This window comes from Culex quinquefasciatus, chromosome 1 (genome assembly GCF_015732765.1).
Source record: "Culex quinquefasciatus strain JHB chromosome 1, VPISU_Cqui_1.0_pri_paternal, whole genome shotgun sequence".
Taxonomy (NCBI): Eukaryota; Metazoa; Arthropoda; class Insecta; order Diptera; family Culicidae; genus Culex; species Culex quinquefasciatus.
The window spans coordinates 33362954-33382758 of record NC_051861.1 but is presented as its reverse complement, the minus strand read 5'-3'; the positions used below and the strand labels follow the sequence as shown (position 1 = coordinate 33382758).

The window sequence follows — 19805 nt, the reverse complement described above, 5'->3', positions numbered from 1 at the left end:
ATCACCAAGGATTTCTGCAGAAAAAAACTTCGTCGAAAAACAATATTTAATACGGCCCGCGGCTGCTGTTCAGTACACTTTTGAAGAATTTGTATGTTTCACATACCTTATCTACACTATTCAATCACAAAACTTCACCAATAATTAAAATTTCTACTGAATTCCTCATTATTTCTAACTAAACAAAAGGGCCCGTAAACATAATTCAAAACAACAATCCGGTGACAGCGCTTTAGTGCCCTTTCCGCTCTCTTCGAAATTGCATTTAGAAAGGGCCCATTATGAACAACAGTTGGAAAGTAAAAAGGGCCCAATAACGATTTTTTTTAAATTATGAATTTTATTGCGAAAATCAACAAAAATCAAGAAGAATTAAAGCAGAGTTGAGGATAATGATATGTTTTATCGTATCATCAGTAAAAATACCATCAGTCAAGCTTCTTTTTTAAATAGGAATTGAAACAAGTTGTCCACTTTTTGCAAGCGATTTTCTCGAATCGCGGTTTTTGGTTTTGTGCCCTAATGAAATGTTTGGCTCGAATTTACCTTCATACCTTGCTCAAGTCTTTTAGAATATATCAAAATTAAATAAGAGAGAACGGAAAGTTATAGATAGTACCAGATTTTTTAAGACCATTTTATAGTAAAAGATCGCAAAGACGTTTTGAATGTTTGATGAGAAAAACTGACATGGGGCGAGGAGAAGGGGGTCTATTTTAAAGAGATTTTCGTTAGATAGACAAGCAATAAATAAAAATAAGAGGAAAATGTTGGAAAGAAATATTGAATTAATTCATTGAAAAGGATACACTGCACAGCTTATGTTTACTTCCATCAGTGACATAGTTTGAGTTGGTTCTTTTTTCTTCCTTTTCTCTGTCCAGCCGCTCATTTTTTTCCTTTTCACTAAATTTTTTAGCAAACCAAAAAAAAAAAACGAGCCTAAAACTGACGACGCTGAAGGCCGGCCGAACTCCTCCCTATTTGTGTCTGTGGTTTTACATATACAAATATCCATACATTTTGGCAGCTGTCCGGTCCATGCAAAACGGTACGTAAACACTCTAAAATCTTTATCATTTGAAAGAATTTCATGATCGATTTGGTGTCTTCGGCATAGTTGTAGGTTGTAGGACTATTTGCCAAAAAATGTACATGAAAAATATCGTTTTTTAAACAATGTTTGTAACTAAAAATTATTTTCCAATAATTCGCAAATATTTTTTTTATTTGTAGAAGACAAAAATTCGCAATTTTAGAGCCACAGAGACTCACATTTCAAAACAGCAGTAATTTTTTTGTGTAAGATTCCATATTTATTGCAAGAAAACACTTTTTTTTTTCAAAAAATCATGACTTGCCAGCTAAATATTTGGCCGTATTTCTCTATGGCTCAAAAGTTTTTGTGAGCATGAGCATGAGCATGAGCATGACCATGAGCATGGTTGACTGCCAATGAGCTGCTACTCCGTTATTGACAGATCAGCTGAAGTTAAACAATGAATCAAAAATGATCAGTGGGAGCCAACCATCCGTTCACTGTTTAACCCCTGAAGACCCCGACTTTATTAGTCAATACCGGCGCCCTTCCAAGAAGCCTGCAGTTCAACGAAAGGGAGGCACATAGTTTTTCGCTATATACTTGTTGATACCGCTTGAGACCGTTGAATCCACAGCATCTCCTTCAAGCATCACGTGATTAATATTTTTTTTGGGTTAGTAGGATAAAGTATTTTTCGATGCCTCCCGAGCTACGATGCTATGGGGAGGACTTTCATAACAGACCCGTCGGCGAGCCTTCCGAGCAACGATGCTATGGGATGGTCTTTCTGGTTAACACACAAAATCACTCACACACAGTTATTTTGCTCCACTATAGAGCTATCTAAACCCGTTCTCACACACACTAGCCCACCATTTGTTTTGATGGCCGGTACAAAATTAAACCTCATTTTTTTTCGTGTACGTACACGCAATACATGCGCACGTAGATAACTCTATTAACTCAACGATCCGTCTATCGTTCATTATATAGAATTGGCTTTTTCACCACAAAAAAAAAATAAAACCTTATTCGAAAAATTTAAACACAATCCACCCGACGCCGTGCCTTCCGATCAACGATGATATAGGAAGGGCTTAGAAAATCACAAAAGAAATCACTTTTCACTTCGAATATTTTTTACGACCACGCGCTCCCTTTGTCAATTATGCACTCTCTATGGCTCAAAAGTTTTTGTCCCTTAAAACATGTTCAGTCCAGACTCGATTATCTCAAGCCCCTATAACCGAAGCACCTATATCTGAAGAAGATTCGATTATCCGAAGGACTTGTACCAAAAAAGATCGTATTTTTTTGTATTTTTTGATACGTTTAAGGGAAAAAAAACCCGCAACTTTTGAGCCATAGAGAAACATGCTCAAAAAATCTGCCACCGAGTTATGAATTTCTGAAAAAATAATGATTTTTGGAAAAAAATCGAAATTCTATACAAAAAAAAACTAACCTCAATCTTTTATGTAAAATTTATTTTGCAATCGATTTTTTGATAAAGGCTCCGTTTTCAAGATATAGCCACCGAAAGTTTAATTTTAGCAAAATATTTGCAGTTTTTCTATTTTTAAAAATAGTGACCATGAGTCCATGAGTAATCATTCCAATTATTTTCTATGAAATTGTCCAAGATACATTGAAGATTGGATCACTGGTTGCTGAGATACGCTGCTTAAAGGAAAAGAAACATGAAAATTGAAGTTTTTTAAGTCCCACCCAAACAACACACCATTTTCTTATGTCGATATCTCAGCAACTAATGGTCCGATTTTCCATGTTCAAAAATGAGCATTCGTAAAATTTTCCGATCTTTTTGAAAACAATGTTTTGATTTTTTTTAATCAAGACTAACATTTTAAAAGGGCCAAAAATTCAATATTACTATTTTTGTTCATAGCTGCCAAAATTGTATGGAGACTTGTATGGGTGAACCAATGACACAAAATAGCTTCTTTGGTCATAGGAAAGGCCCCCACAAAGTTTAAGTCAAATCAAAAAATACAAAAAAATAAATATGGTAAAAATGGTAGAGAATTGCTTAAGAAAAACGTTCAAGTCCCTACGGTAATAAAACACTTAAAAAACACACACCAAAAATATTTAACACCCACTCACCTTCCGGTTCCGGTGCATTCCGACCACTCCCACCATTACTATCACCGTACGACATAACTCGGTTCTCCTGCTGCTGCTGCTGACCTCTTCCGGCCGTGGCTGGTCGTGCAAGTGCTCCTTTCGCCGGATGTGGCACCTTAAACTGTGCTCGCTTGACAGTAGTGGTGGTGGTGGTGGGAGCATAAGAAGTAGCAGGTCGTGCTGGTTGTGCCGTTGGAAGGACCGTCGGCTGGCCAACGCTTAACGTGAACGTGTTGGAGCGTTGCAGTTTGTGTGCTTCGCTAATTTCTAGCTTGTTAGCCTCTAGCATGCATTCTGAACGAGGGCGGTGGGGTGGGAGAGGGGGTGCGGGAAAGGGAAGGTGTTTAAAGGGTAGTTGGAAGAGAAAAATGAAAACAAAATCATAATTAAAAACAACTAAACAAAACACCGAAATTCAAATACAGAGATGCAAGGGGTAACTATGTACAGAGTGCAACATAAAATTCACAATGAAAAAGTGCGTATAATTGTTAAGGTACTATCAAATAATTAGGATTCATCTAAAATTTTTAGTGTTTTTAGTTTTTTTTATATTTGAATTAAATTTTGTAGGTACTGTTGCATGGTCAAAGAAGCTGTTTTGTATCATTTGGTCGTCCATTTGGCGGCCATCTTTGTTTTAGAAAAACATTCAAAAATTGATTCAAAATTTTTCAATAAAAAAAGGTTTTCTTTGTGTTGTTTGAAGAAGCGTTTTACAAATCTATTTTTCATTTCATTTCCCCTAGTAAACTAGGGGAAATATACCTTTTCTATCAAACACCTATCTTCGTCTTATGGAGAGTTTGATGCTCGATTAAAGCTCCAAAAATACTATTTAGGCTATAAACTTACCAGCAACAGCACCACTTCGAGTAAGCACGCAAATTTATGCCATTTACTGGCCAAAAAGATGAAATTTAATACACTTTTGATCATAATCTCTATTTGCGAGACCATTTCTCGTCATTTTGGTGGCACACACATCCACACGCAAGATGACTGCCCACCATTGAAAAAACGGCTAATATCCACTTTTGGCAAAAACGAGATATTAGCACCCGGCGGTAGAGGATGTTCCAACGCATCTCCTGGAACTTGAATTTCACTAAAATAGTGTTTAGACTTGGCTGCCGATGCGAAAAACCAAACGGCTAATATGCCACTCATATGGGAAACTGCCTTGACGGAGATTTTGGGACCAACACTAAAACGCGTTTTTCTCGGAATACTTGATTTGGCATAATAGCCGAATTTTCAATTATGGGCAGATGAGAGGTTAACTGCTTAACGAAAGTCACCATCAATATCTTTTCACTTGCGCTAACGTTTTCAAAGCGCTTCAAATATAAAATTGCTTCCAACTATCGGCAACATGTTCTTTTGCACATTAGTTAGTCACTCACTTGAAAGATAATCCCGAAACATGTAAATAATTAGCAAGCGCTATAAAAAAAAACAAACGCGCCAAGTCTTTTGACGTTTGAATTTTGACCACCCATTCCAATCGAAGAAAACCGAGCGAGAAGCGAAGGCAAATAAAGAACAAAGGGTGGCCACCAACACCACCAGCAGCGTCTGTTGAAGTTTCGCTATAAATGCTACTTTTCGTGAGTGTTCGCTTAAAATTTCATTAATTTTGGCAGCACTAAGCAGACCCAAAAGAGTGCTGGAAGAAAAAAGAACTAAGATGAAAATAGGAAAATGGACGTGGCCCAATGCACTCGACTGGTAAGAATGCATTTGGGTAATATTTTTTAAAATGCTTGTAAAAGGAATAGTATAACTTTTAATAAAAGTGAAATTAAACAGAAATGTCCACAAAAAGTTGCTCTACTCGTTAGTGTACTTGATTTTAGTAAATTTCAAGAAACACTCCAGATTATCCAGCATCATTCAAACACGACCGCTTATTAGGCTTAGAATGGGTATATTTCCCCTATTTCTGGACCCTGAATTCAGAACCATCAATGACAGTAATGCCCCAAGAGTGAAAGAGTCCATCTACGAACTTAAAATGGAAATATGTATCTGATGAAGATAATTCATGCTCGATTTGATGTATTCGACAATATTGAATTCCTCGCGCACGAATTCACGAATTTACCCCGTCCGGAAATTTGTGTATAGTATTTTTCGATTGCAAATTTGCAAGATTTTTATTGTTTCCAAAAAAACATTTGTTTTTTTTCTTTTCAGAAAATCATAACTCGGCAGAAACATTTTCAGGATCAGGAAATCAGGAATTTTTCTGGTACTTTTGTACCCGACCCTCTCCGATTTCAATGAAACTTTGAAGACATGCTATTCTAGGCCTATATAAGCCATTTTCGTGTATATGGAGCAAATAGTACTCGAAAATATCATTTGAGAAGGGCGTAAGGCTTCATCCATAAAATACGTCACGCTAAAATCAGCCAAAATTTACCCCCCCCCCTCCCCCCCTTTGTCACGCTTTTCCTATACTTATAACACGCAATGTCACACATGCTCAGACCCCCCCTCCCCCCTTAGAGCGTGACATACTTTATGGATGACGCCTTAAGGTATTTAAATATTTTTGTATTTAGCAATTTAAAAATTACTGTATCTCAAAGCCGTTGCATCGTATCAAAAAGCGGTCAAAGACAAACTTGTAGGAAATTGGACGGGCTTTCTGAAAAAAAAAACACTGAAAGAAAAGTACAGGCCACTTCTATGAGATTATTCAGTTTTTAAGTTTAAATGTTAAATTTGATGGTGATGTCACGATTTTTTTTCGCTCAAAATGTTTGAGGAAATAGCCTAAAATGTTACAAAAAGACTCACGGAAAATGCAGGATGGTATGTCTCTCCTAAAAAAAAAATCAAAAATCATTTACTACAACTGTTTTTTTTTTAAAGTGGTCTAAACGTCAACATTTTTCAGAATCGATAGTGGGAATCGATTCCCCAGACAATTTTTCATAAAAGTCTCCATATTCAAATAAAAATGTTGAAAAAATAGATTTTTGGAAATTTCTATATGGGTCATTCCTTCCCAAGTGACCACGCGTCCAACATCGACCTTCACCAAATCTGCTCATATTTGGCATGGGGGTTGTTTTTGCCCCAAAAACAAAGAATCCCAAGTTTGGTGACATTTGGTACACCCCCGCGCCCGTGGCACCCTTTTTCTGAGATTTTTGAAAACCCTCATTTTTAAAATGCATTTTGCTAAGAGAAAAGTTTACAAAAGTGAACTTTTGGGTATGCATATTTGAAGATTTTTTGACGTAGATTCGATTGGCGTACTCAAAATTTACGTACAGTGTTGCCAGATATGAAAATTTTGCGCTTTAAGTTTTAAAATGCATTTTTAACCCTTTGGACGAGCACTTACGGGAAAACTGACAATTGCATTCGATTGCTGAGAGTTTTTTACATTAAATTCAATCAAAACCTCAGGGTAAAATGAATATTTCTTGAGATATCACATTTTTAAGTTTGAAAGCTCTGTATTGCATAGCAAATGTTTTACTTAACCATCAATTTACAACAGTACATTGCGTGAGAGCATAGTAGGCCTTGAAATTTGAATATTTTTTTTTTTTCAATATCTTAACGGAAGCAAGTGAATGTCCCAAAATTGAATTTATGTATGTATGTATGCATGTTAGCCCGGGTCAAAAAAAATAAAATTGCTCAAATCAAAAAGTATATGAGATTGCCCGAAAGAGTACTCAAAATGGGGCCTACAGCCCAAATTTCAGCCCACTTGGTTGAAAATTGGCTTGCCTTGAGCAGGAACAAGTTTAAATGGGAATTAACCCGTAAAACTTGAACAATTGGGAACATAGCTCTGTACAAGTCTGTCGTTGAAATTTAACGACTTTTGCATACCATGGGGTCCAAGGGGATGGTCTGGGAAACAATTCCTCTGAAGGGTGCAAGATGATCCGAGGCCTCTAATCTTGCCTAGAAGCAGATTCATTCCGGCGTCGCCGAAATTCTCATGGTCCCAGCAAAATGTACAGGGATAAATCAAAGCACGCTAAGAAGGCTGCCTCGATGAGAGGACGCCACATGTCAATCAGCCCCCACGTGGCAGGAGGGTTTCTCCAATTTTGGCTTTAAAGGTGGTTCTGTCAATGTTATAACACTTTATTTAGTCAGATATTTGTGCAAAACACTTTATAATCATCAAATATCATTTTATACTCCAATTTCCATATACCCTCCTGCCACGTGGTGGCTGATTGACATGTGGCGTCCTCTCATCGAGGCAGCCTTCTTAGCGTGCTTTGATTTATCCCTGTACATTTTGATGGGACCATGAGAATTTCGGCGACGCCGGAATGAATCTGCTTCTAGGCAAGATTAGAGGCCTCGGATCATCTTGCACCCTTCAGAGGAATTGTTTCCAGACCATCCCCTTGACCCCATGGTATGCAAAAGTCGTTAAATTTCAACGACAGACTTGTACAGAGCAATGTACCCAATTGCTCAAGTTTTACGGGTTAATTCCCATTTAAACTTGTTCCTGCTCAAGGCAAGCCAATTTTCAACCAAATGGGCTGAAATTTGGGCTGTAGGCCTCATTTTGAGTACTCTTTCGGGCAATCTCATATACTTTTTGATTTGAGAAATTTTAATTTTTTTGACCCAGGCTAATGCATGTATGTATGTATGTATGTATGTATGTATGCATTTAAACACCCGTCTTGGCAGGAGTTGGCGTGGTTCACGGATATAAGAAAATGACAAAATGTTTAATTTCGAGCGCATCAACCGGAATTTTCTAGTTTTATGGCCCCAGAAGCTAGCCTGAAAATACTAGCTTATTTGGTTAGGGTTGGCAGGTCCAATTTTTACTTGAAGGATTTTTGGAGTTTTTATTTTGGCAAAATTTAAAAACATGCTTAAAAAATTAACCTATATATTTTCGGGATCAATTCCTAGCGATTTGCGATGTTCTACAAAGTTGTTCCCCGGATCAAAATCTTTGAGAATTTTGACTATAAGAAAATTTGATAGCGTTTTGGGAAACTTTGTCGAAGAAGATGTTAAAAGTGAAAATTCCCCATAGTAAATTAATTAAAGTTCCATTCTAACTTTAGGTAAAAATTGGACCCACCAACTCTAACCAAATAAGCTCATATTCTCAGGCTAGCTTCTGGGGCCATAAAACTAGAAAATTCCGGTTGATGCGCTCGAAATTAAACATTTTGTCATTTTCTTATATCCGTGAACCACGCCAACTCCTGCCAAGACGGGTGTTTAAATGCATACATACATACATACATACATACATACATGCATACATACATACATAAATTCAATTTTGGGACATTCACTTGCTTCCGTTAAGATATTGAAAAAAAAATATTCAAATTTCAAGGCCTACTATGCTCTCACGCAATGTACTGTTGTAAATTGATGGTTAAGTAAAACATTTGCTATGCAATACAGAGCTTTCAAACTTAAAAATGTGATATCTCAAGAAATATTCATTTTACCCTGAGGTTTTGATTGAATTTAGTGTAAAAAACTCTCAGCAATCGAATGCAATTGTCAGTTTTCCCGTAAGTGCTCGTCCAAAGGGTTAAAAATGCATTTTAAAACTTAAAGCGCAAAATTTTCATATCTGGCAACACTGTACGTAAATTTTGAGTACGCCAATCGAATCTACGTCAAAAAATCTCCAAATATGCATACCCAAAAGTTCACTTTTGTAAACTTTTCTCTTAGCAAAATGCATTTTAAAAATGAGGTTTTCAAAATCTCAGAAAAGAGGGGTGCCACGGGCGCGGGGGTGGACCAAATGTCACCAAACTTGGGATTCTTTGTTTTTGGGGCAAAAACAACCCCCATGCCAAATATGAGCAGATTTGGTGAAGGTCGATGTTGGACGCGTGGTCACTTGGGACGGAATGACCCATATGACAGACTTGGTTTTTCAGTCTCGTAAATATTTTTACCGGAAAGCTCGTCCAATTTCCCATAAGTTTGTCTTTGACAGAATTTCAATTAAATGTATGGGCTTACAGATAAAAGTTTAATTACATTGCTCATAACTGTAAATAGAATATTTTTTTCAGTGTGGTAGAAACCTGGTTAGTAAATAAGCTTACGTAAATAATAAGATAAATCAAATTGAAAAACTGTCAAAGGCAAACTTATTGGAAATGGGACGAGCTTTCCGGTAAAAATATTTACGAGACAGAAAAACCAAGTCTGTCATATAGAAATTGCCAAAAACCACCAAAAACCCTATTTTTCCAACATTTTTATTTTTAAAACCGCTGTGTCTTCCCAAGGATTGGACTTAGGGCAATGGCCAATATCGAGACTTTTATGTAAAATTGTCTGGGGAATCGATTCCCACTATCGATTCTGAAAAATGTGAACGTTTAGACCACCTTTCAAAAAAAAAAACAGTTGTAGGGGAGTGTGGGGTAATTTGGACGCCCTAAGGAAATTGCTCTGCCACGGGCTGTATTGATATTTTAAAGCAATGTGGATGACACCAGAGGATAATAGAGACCATATTTTATGGGACCATCCATAAACCACGTGGACACTTTTTTGGAAATCTCAAACCCCCCCCCCCTCCGTGGACAATCGCCAACCCCCTCTAAGGTGTCCACGTGGTTTATGGATGGTCCCTTATGGAAAAATGTCATTTATTTAGATGAATTTTGATGAAAAACCCATTTTTATCGCAAAAATTAAAAGGTGTCCAAATTACCCCCACATTTTTGTGTGGGGTAATATGAACATCCCTTTGGGGTAATTTGGACATGCCTTGTGGGGTAATATGGACACCTTTTTTGGGGTAATTTGGACACATGTTGAAGAATAAGTTTAACATTTGGTTTTTTGAACATGTTTTATATCCTTTAACCTGGTTTTGCAATTACTTTACATTTTTAAGCGTTTTTTTGCTCACAACATTTCATCAAAGGTTTAAATAATGATTTTGTGAAAGAACTATAATTCAATAGGAAGATAACAATAGTTCAGTGTAGTATACATAATTTAATCATTCATTCTGAAATGATTTAAATATTGATTCTGGATTAAGCACAAGCATAGTTTTTGTTGATTAAGGTATCGTTTAGATTTATCCAAGCCATTCTTTATAAAGAACTAAATAACCTGAACCTATCATTTTTTTTTTATTTTACATTCCGTAGCCCTTAAAATTTAAATATTATTGTAAACCAGCATATAGAAATTAGAAATGCCAAAGAAATTAATTAAAAACCATCAACATTAGAGTCTAGTTAAACGCCAAATGTGCAGTAATCAGGTTTTCATCCATTTGAATATTGAATGTATCTAAATTAAAAAAAAAATAGGGCCTATGTGAAAGTTCTCATTGCTTACGTTCCTTTATGAGTGTTTTGACATTTTAAATCCCTTTAAAAAGAAGTGGCGTGTATTTTTGTTTCAGTATATTTTTTTCAGAAAGCCCGTCCAATTTCATACAAGTTTGTCTTTGACCACTTTTTGATACGATGCAACGGCTTTGAGATACAATAATTTTTGAATTGCAAAATACAAAAATATTTAAATACCTTACGCCCTTCTCAAATATTATTTCAGAGTACTATTGTCGGGTACAAAAGTACAAGAAAAATTCCTGATTTGAGCTGGAATTGCTCTATAGCTTAAAAATATAGATTTTGGGAAATTGAATTCTTGTGCAAAAAAGTTATTTAAAAAATAGCAGGTTTTTTCCGTATTAGTATTTTTTCTGAATAGTCCTCATCTAGGCCCTTAAAAAATTCAAGCCCTATAAAAAGATAAACATAAAATCAATTTCAGATTTTTGGGAAGAATTGTTCAAAAGCATTTATCAAAAAATGTGTTCTACATGTTATTTATAGAAGCATTTTACATGTCGTAATTCATTTTTAATTTACTTTTCTGAGGTCTGTATCCAAATAGATAATTTATTTTTTTTGCAATTATGATGAAATAATTGTTTCTTTTGAAATAAATTAATTATTACATTTATTGGTTTGCCTATTTGAGTGTTCTGCGCCTGTCCTCGCAAATCAATACATTTTTCACTTTAGCACTCTCAACAACGGTTCAACAACGACTGAGCCATATCCATGGCAGAAAGGCTTCCGATTCTCACCGACTTTTAGTTTAATTCGATTAACCTTCCAACTTTACAACGCTTATTCAACAATATTTCAACCCTCGTATAGAGAGGAGGTTAGACTAGTTTCCGATACATTTTTGATCAAGCCCTTACCTAAAAAAAAATAGTTTGCCAATACGCGCGATCGGTTTTCCATTTTGCACCCCCAAAAGCCATGTTCAGCCGGCAACCGGTCTTGATATCAAAGACAACACCCCTGCCCGAGCAGGGGTAAATAACACGGGAATACCAAATTTTGGTATTACTTGAGCAAATAACAGCGACCAAAATGTGCCCTTGGTTGCCCAGTAATAGATGGTAAAATACCATGAAATCATACCAAAGTCTTGTATGTGGAAGGGCAAAACAATTCCAAACCATGTTAGTCCAAGGGTAAAATAATACCTCAAAATAGAACCATTTCAATACCAAGTTGAGGTCTTCTGGATTTTTGAACATTGCTTGAATACCAAAACTTGGTATTGCCAAGGTTTTAATTTTAGGTATTCCCGCGCCCTTGAAAATCAGATTTTGGTATTCCTGTGGTCTTGCACATACATGATTTTGGTATGATTTGATGGTATTTTACCATCTATTACTGGTCAACCAAGATCACATTTTGGTCGCTGATATTTGCACAAGTAATACCAAATCTACTCACCTGATGATTCCATGTTGTTCTTAGTGATATTCTTCACCACACCGAATGCATTTGTCATTGATGAACGGCCTGTGCATGAAGTTCTTGAAGATTCTGAAAAATAACAAGATTGAAAAATAAGTGTTATTAAAATAAAACTGGATTGAAATTCACCAAAATTCAATAATCTTTCGATTGACTCGTTTTTCAAAGTATTTGGTTTTTTTTCAAGTCATTTTAGCGCTAAATTTATTATCTTGTCCAAATTGGTAAAAAAAATCCCATAGTTTTAGAGAAAATTGATGAAAACTTTCAATACCAAAATAATACCAAAATGTGCCATCCTGACTTAAAAAATTTTCCACAATTTCAAGTCATTTCTTTAGGGGGTATATCAAAAATGTTTAAAATCAAGTTTGAAATTTCCGGTTTTCAATGAAAGCATTTGCTTTGAGACATAATTTTAGCGCAAAATTAATTATTTTGTCAAAATTGGTCAAAATTTTCCCATAGTTTCAGAGGAATTTGATAAAACACTTTAATACCAAAATAATACCAAAATGTGCCATCCTGACTTAGAAAATTTTCAACAATTTCAAGTAATTTCTTTAGGGGGTATATCAAAAATGTTTAAAATCAAGTTTGAAATTTCCGGTTTTCAATGAAAGCATTCACTTTGAGACATCATTTTAGTGCAAAATTAATTATTTTGTCAAAATTGGTCACAATTAAAACACTGTAATACCAAAAGAATACCAATATGTGGTGTTCGACCATTGACAAATTCTGCAATTTTGCAATATCAAAACAATACCTTGAATTGGTATGATACCACATTTTGCTCTTGCATAATCCTCAAGACAAATTTTAAAGGGTCCAGGAATACCAAAATTTGGTATTGATACCAGAGAAAGGTATTATTACGCATTTCCCTTGTTATTTACCCATGCTCGGGTGTGCTCTTGCGTGTTTCGAAAATGGCGAGCCTATGTTCTGCCGCATCACGAGGGCATAGCTGGGTGGGTTCAATCGCCGATTTACAAAACTCTTGAGTTTGTTGTATTGATTTGTTTTCGACGCAACGATTTTCATCCAAAGAACGAATCCGACTTACAGAAAAGGTCGCCACTTGAGTCGAGAACGACTTTGTTTTCCTTCTATAAAAATGTTTTGCGCCGTCGAAAAAGGCACAGTCCAATCAGCTGCTTCAATCGGAACAGTTTCAGCGTCTCATCAGTCGAAATGTACAAGTTTGTGTTGCTCCTGGCGTGTGTGTCTCTGGTGCAGGGTTTGATGCCCATGCTGCGGATCAACAAGGACATCAACCGGATCGACTTTGGCGACGTTCAGCCAACCCCACGGGAGCATCGGCGCCAGCAGCGGCACAACAAGCACGATCAGGGATACGGCGGTTATGCGCCGGCCCACGGGTACCATGACCAGGGAGGTTACGATCATGGACAGTACGCGGGGCAGATTCAGCAACAGCTGCACCACGGAGGTCCGTACCCGAAGTTCTTTGCGTACTACAACGCCGGAGGAAAGCGGGGTGGTGGACTGGGCTCGCGCAGAAATAAGGTAATGCGATTTATTTGTTGTTTTTTAATCTAAATTTATTAGTTTTAACTATGTTTTCAGGGTGGCGTTCAATATGGACTTCTGCTTGGTTGAAAGAAATTTATATTTGGTAGAGTTTAATTTAAAATCAAGATTCAATTGTATTGCTTAAGAAAGAGATATAAAAATAAATGCTTTTAATAAAAACTGGATTGACACATAAAATCAGTGCATTTTTCTCAAATTTAACGCATGATTGCCAACACAACTGCTTTGATTTGTTTCGATGCACTCCTCCACCTGCTGACTGAAAACTACGTTGATCAAGCGTAGGTATGGACAAGTGACATAATGCTACGAACGAGCTGAGGTTCGAAGCTACACACATTAAAGTGCATGGAATTATGTTGGTCGCGACTGACTGCCCACGCATAGTGGGCTTATACCTTTGTAGACTACTTGTACTATAGTGGCAGTTTGATCGATTTAGGTTATGTTCATCAAAAGTATGTTTTTTTTTACTTCTATTGATTTATATAATCTTGTATTGAAGTAAGAGTTGTAAAGGAAATGTTACTAAATTATTAAACAAGTTACAACTCGTAAACACCTTTTTGTTCCATGAAGTGTAAGCGAAATCCCCTTTTTCTTTTTTTTTTTTTTGATATTTAACAATCATGTTTCTATTACAACACTCACCTAGGAAGTGCAGCCGGTCGCGCGCCATCGACAGGTTGGTCTGCATTTTGTCGTGCAACCGCTGGGCCCGTTCCCACACCTCGCCACGGCCACCCCAGCACTCGACGGCGATGCCGCGCTCCAGCTCCAGGATGCCCTTCCGGTACAGCTCGATGGCGAGCTCCTTCTGACCTGTGGAGGGATTGAGAGAAAAAGAAAATTTGAGTTTAATAAAAACGTTGTTTTTGTTTGTTCATGCAATTTGCATCAAAATTGACCTGTTACATTTATTCCAGTGTAAACTAAAATCTCCAAGATTGAATCTCTTGAAATGAACACACCCAAACCAAAGTCTTCTAGCATCCAATATGACTACACTCAACCCCCGGTGGTTGGTAACTTTTTCGTTTGACACTTTTTTAGTTTGTACCCCGTTGGTTGGTCAAAGTCAAACTAAAAAGTGACGAACTGTCACTGTTAACACGCCGCTTACGCACACTATTAAAACAAACGTTTGATAGTGTGTGTGAAAGTGGTGTCAAACTTAAAAGTGACCCCGTTCGTTTGACAACGATATGCGATAGCAAAGATTTAAAAGTCATTTCTTTTTTTTTTGAAAAGGTCCTAAAACCATTTTCTTTCATATGTTAATAGGACCTTTGGATTTTGGCATCATTAGTGAAACTTTTGGACCCATCCAATATGGTGACACGAAATATTGAAAATTGTAGAAAGACTCAGGAGCCTAAATTTTCTTTCAAAATTCGATTTGCATAAACGTTACTGTACATCGGACAAAAATAGCAATGGCCAAAAAACCTATAGTAACAAATAACCTTCTAATACCCCGGTAGCGAAGAAGCCGCCATCTTGGAAGTCCAGATAACAAACACAATGAATCAGTGTTATACATATTACTTTGGTAACACGAAGTGTGTTATCCTGGTTAAACTCAAAACTACCATGTAAATGTGTAAAACCAAACTGAAAATGTGTATACCGATTCTTAGTGTACGGGTGCACTGTTTGATCGACAAAAAAAAGCAAAAAAAAAGGTAAACACAAAAATCACTTTTTTCGATATGAATTTTCAGCCAATATTGAGATGGAATCTCCAAGGATATGATAGAATTTACCATCAGCAACACAATTTACGTGGTTTTCCAGATATTTATCGTTTGAATTGCGGGAAATTTGAAAATCAAAAACCCAAACAATGATTTGTTATGGGCTACCATTTGACAGTTAGTGCTTTTGTTGTGGGCTCTCATTTGACAACCGTGCTAATGTCGACTGTTGTCAGTTTGCTTAGGTCGGAATAGAGTTGCCATCCCCCCGTACCCAACCCTACACTAGCTTTTAGTCTCGTTTGCAAGATCTTCTGATTACCTATGCAACGATGGGTCGGACGATGGCCCCAAACATAATTAGATTTGGTTAAAAAACGTAAATGTAACTTATAAGGTTATTACTTGAGACAGAGTTCCCAGTTCTATAGGCTATGATAGAACTGGACACTGTTTTCTTTATTATTTTAATAGATTTTGCTTTCGAAAAGTTTGGATTTTACTGAATTTTCAGTTAACTGATACAGTCGACTCTCTGGCTGTCGATCTTTTCGATATCAATAATTCTCCATCTATCGATGAATTCTTCAGTCCCTTCAATCTGCATACTTCAATTATCTTCATTCCTCGATTTTTTTTTTGAATTAAATATACTTTATTGAATCTTTCTTATAATAATTACATTTGGTTTACATAATAAGTGGTCAGCTGTGCTATCTTCATTCCTCGATATTTTCCCTTGCTTGAAGGATCTCTTCCTCGGCGGTCCCTTGGATTCTGTTTGCTTAAAAAATCTCTTCCGGTTGTCAATAATTTCACTTTCTCATGGCTTGCATAGACATTTTTCTTGGCAAAACGAAGCTTTGAAGGGTGTTTGACATCAGTTTGTTTTTGTTTGATGGACGTTGCCATGATTCTCTCCCATAGCTGGGTATCAAGAAAAAAATATTTTCAATCGAGTATTCATTTTGCATCGTTCTGTAAACTGATGATTCTCTTCCTCGACGGTCCCTTGGATATTGACAACCAGAGAGTCGACTGTATTTGTCACTTTGACAGATGATTTACTGAAATTTCAGTAAAATTGTTGTCAAAACAACTGAAATTTCATCAAAAGAAACGTCAAATTATTTTGCTCTCTGCTGAAAATTCAGTAATTTTCTTGTGGTAGTTTGACAGATCATTTGCTGGTTTTTCAGTTATCAAAATTTTATTTTGGTTGTCATTAAAATACTGTTATTCATTCATTTTTTTCATCAATCGTCCAAACCTGCACGCAACCCTGGCGCTTATCAGACCGATCTCTGATAATCGTCTATCAGGGATTCTCTGATAAACTTTTTCGTTCGAGTTCATCAAAGAAAACAACTTTAACGTACACATGAGCACAACATTGTATCGTACACGACAATTCACCCCTAATTCATCCTTGTCATTTCAGACGGGGAGCATTCAGCGATTATGTGGAAAGGGGCATCCAAAAATTACATAACTCAATGATTTATTGGATAATTTTTGAAAAAATCTTTTTTGCAATTCCGTCGTGAAACACCTCACTTTTCCTGTCATTCTTGAACGACGAAATAGCCTACTTTTCTGTACCAAAAATAACAGAATCGAATAGCAACACTTTTCAAAATAAATGCTGAAAAGTTCTACTTTTCAGCACTCAAATGGGTGCTGAAAAGTTGAACTTTTCAGCACTTGTTTTGAAAAGTAACACTTTTCAAAAAAAAAATTTGATTTAAATGATTTATTGACAAAATACATGAAAATTTGACTTAAAATTTCACTCAGTGTGTTTTTTTGGAATTGCAAAAAATGTTGAATGGAACTCGTTGCAAAACTTGATTTTTTCAGCACTCTTCGTATTTATCCAACTCGGTGAACCTCGTTGGATAAATGTACAACTCGTGCTGAAAAAATCCTCTTTTTGCAACTTGTTGCATAAACTACTATTAAATTGTTTGATTGTTTAATTGTTTAGTTGTTTAATTGTATAATTTGATTAATTTGATTTGACAATTTGACATTTTGACATTTAGACATTTTGAAATTTTGACATTTTGATAACAATGATAAAAAAACTTATCCGACACACGAAATTTCTTTTGACATTTTCCAATTCTTCTTCAGTGGATTACTAGGTTGCGCCGTTTATGAATGGCCCTAGACCAAACAAGTTGCATCGTCTTTTTTGAATAGCCCCTTGTCAACGTTGGGCAGCGCATGCTTTGATTTTTGTTCGTGCTTTCTAGTTTTCTGCAAATTCGCGAGTTTTCTAAGATTTTTCTACTTAAGAGCGAGTTTTTCACCAATGTGTAACAGGTGTTCGAGGTGCTCCGATTTGGATGAAACTTTCAGCGTTTGTTTGTCTGTCTATGCATGAGATGAAAAAAACGAAACTATTGGCACTACGCCCCCCGGGGCATGGCCTTCCTCTAACGTGGGATTTCTGCTCCAGCGCCTCTGACGAGACAGGAGAAACCGGGACTGACGTTTTACTTCACCATCCGATAGAAGCTCAGTGGATAAGGCGGGAATCGAACCCGCGTCTCATAGCATCATCGGGATCGGCAGCCGAAGCCGCTACCCCTGCGCCACGAGACCCACAATGATGATCGATGAGATGAACTCATGCCAAATATGAGCCCTCTACGACAAAAGGAAGTGGGGTAAAACGGGCATTGAAGTTTGAGGTCCAAAAAACCTAAAAATTATTAAAATTGCTCGCATTTCCGTAAAACTTCATCAATTCCAATTCTCTTAGATGCATTCGAAATGTCTTTTAAAACACTTCAAAATGTGCCATAGACATCCAGGATTGGTTTGACTTTTTCTCTTAGCTTTTGCAAATTACTGTCAAAAATGGATTTTTTTAAAACCTTAATATCTTTTTGCAGTGGGTCTCGTGGCGCAGGGGTAGCGGCTTCGGCTGCCGATCCCGATGATGCTATGAGACGCGGGTTCGATTCCCGCCTTATCCACTGAGCTTCTATCGGATGGTGAAGTAAAACGTCGGTCCCGGTTTCTCCTATCTCGTCAGAGGCGCTGGAGCAGAAATCCCACGTTAGAGGAAGGCCATGCCCCGGGGGGCGTAGTGCCAATAGTTTCGTTTCGTTTATCTTTTTGCAACAGCCTCCAACACCCATACTTCCATAGGTCAAAAGATAGGTAATAACATGGACTATAAGCCTACGGTGTTAACTTTTTGGTCAATCACAGTTTTTCTCATAGTTTTTCGATTTTTCTATAACAAACATTTTACAGCGTTAGAATTTACAACTCCAATACTACTAACTTACGTGAAATTGTCCGAGGATTCCGAATATGACAAAATTGAGACCAAAAAGTGCCGGTATGGAGGCCTACAGGGCAAAAACTAACGTTGTAAAATGTTTGTTGTAGAAAAATCGAAAAACTATGAGAAAAACTGCGATTGGCCAAAAAGTTAATACCGTAGGCTTATAGTCCATGAAATTACCTATCTTTTGACCTATGGAAGTATGGGTGTTGGAGGCTGTTGCAAAAAGATATTAAGGTTTTAAAAAAATCATTTTTTAACAGTAATTTGTAAAAGCTATGAGAAAAAGTCAAGCCGATCCTGGATGTCTATGGCCCATTTTGAACTGCTTCAAAAGACCTTTCGAATGCATCTAAGAGAGTTGGAAATTATGAAGTTTTACTGAAATGCGAGCAATTTTAAGTTTTTTTTTAGGTTTTTTGGACCTCAAACTTCGAAGCCCGTTTTACCCCACTTCCCTTTGTCGTAGAGGGCTCATATTTGGCATGAGTTCATCTCATGTATAGACAAACAAACGCGGAAAGTTTCATCCAAATCGGAGCACCTCGATACGACCTCTAGAACAAACCGAGCAATATTTACAAATACTGCCTCTTAAAACAGTGAAAACTGAATAGTGGTGAGAATTGGAAACATCGCTTTTGCTTAGGTATTCACCAACACAAACACAAAACTGGTGAATTTGATTTGCTGCGTGAACCAGATGAACTTCAACTGACAATCTCTGCTGATAATGCTTTGACAGAGAATTCTCTGATAGAGCCGCTCTATCAGAGAATTTCCGTTAAAAAGACAGAGTATTTCGGTCAATCTGCCGAAGTCTAGGTTGCGTGTATGTAGTATATTTACTTTATGAATGTGAGTAAGGCTGGATTAAGTGACGTTTTTGCCTATAATTCATTTGTTAATTTCTCAAATTGTTATTTTATCAAACTGTTTTTTTTTTTTCTTCTGGTAATCTGTTATTTTGTTTGATTCTATTTTTTATATTCTTTATTGTAAATTTTGTAGTTTGTTTATTATTAAATTTGTTACTTAAGAATTTATTTAATATGCTTGTTCAAGTCAGAGGACCTGGCATTTCTCGTGTTTGGGTGCTCCAACGACAGCTGATCGTTAGCCATTCCATTACCATAATTGAGCTCGTTTCGCGAAGAGGAACCTTCTGTCTTTCCGCTTTGATTCCATTTTATATTCCAATTTGTGTAAACCAAATTGGCTGATGGGTGGCAAGCCGGAAAGTGGCCCAACAT

At 36.7% G+C, this 19805-nt stretch overlaps 2 protein-coding genes across 2 annotated transcripts in view; one reads left to right on the top strand and one right to left on the bottom strand.

The window, feature by feature from the left end:
• Nucleotides 1–19805, bottom strand: part of LOC6046584 (spastin) — a 78129-nt gene that overhangs the window by 9596 nt on the left and 48728 nt on the right. The window contains 1 exon segment of the mRNA XM_038250518.1: nucleotides 14203–14373. Within this exon segment, the coding sequence (XP_038106446.1) occupies nucleotides 14203–14373 (171 nt within the window).
• Nucleotides 13154–13697, top strand: LOC119765591. The gene is made up of 2 exons (XM_038250080.1): nucleotides 13154–13524; nucleotides 13585–13697. Exons 1-2 carry the CDS (start codon nucleotides 13189–13191, stop codon nucleotides 13615–13617), a joined length of 369 nt encoding a protein of 122 aa, XP_038106008.1. The 5' UTR covers nucleotides 13154–13188; the 3' UTR covers nucleotides 13618–13697.

Bases quoted from the DNA above. Each gene is read 5' to 3' on its own strand.
- LOC119765591 (XM_038250080.1), top strand. From the start codon at position 13,189: ATGTACAAGTTTGTGTTGCTCCTGGCGTGTGTGTCTCTGGTGCAGGGT. The intron at 13,525-13,584 runs GTAATGCGATTT...CTATGTTTTCAG, and splicing joins TGGGCTCGCGCAGAAATAAG to GGTGGCGTTCAATATGGACT.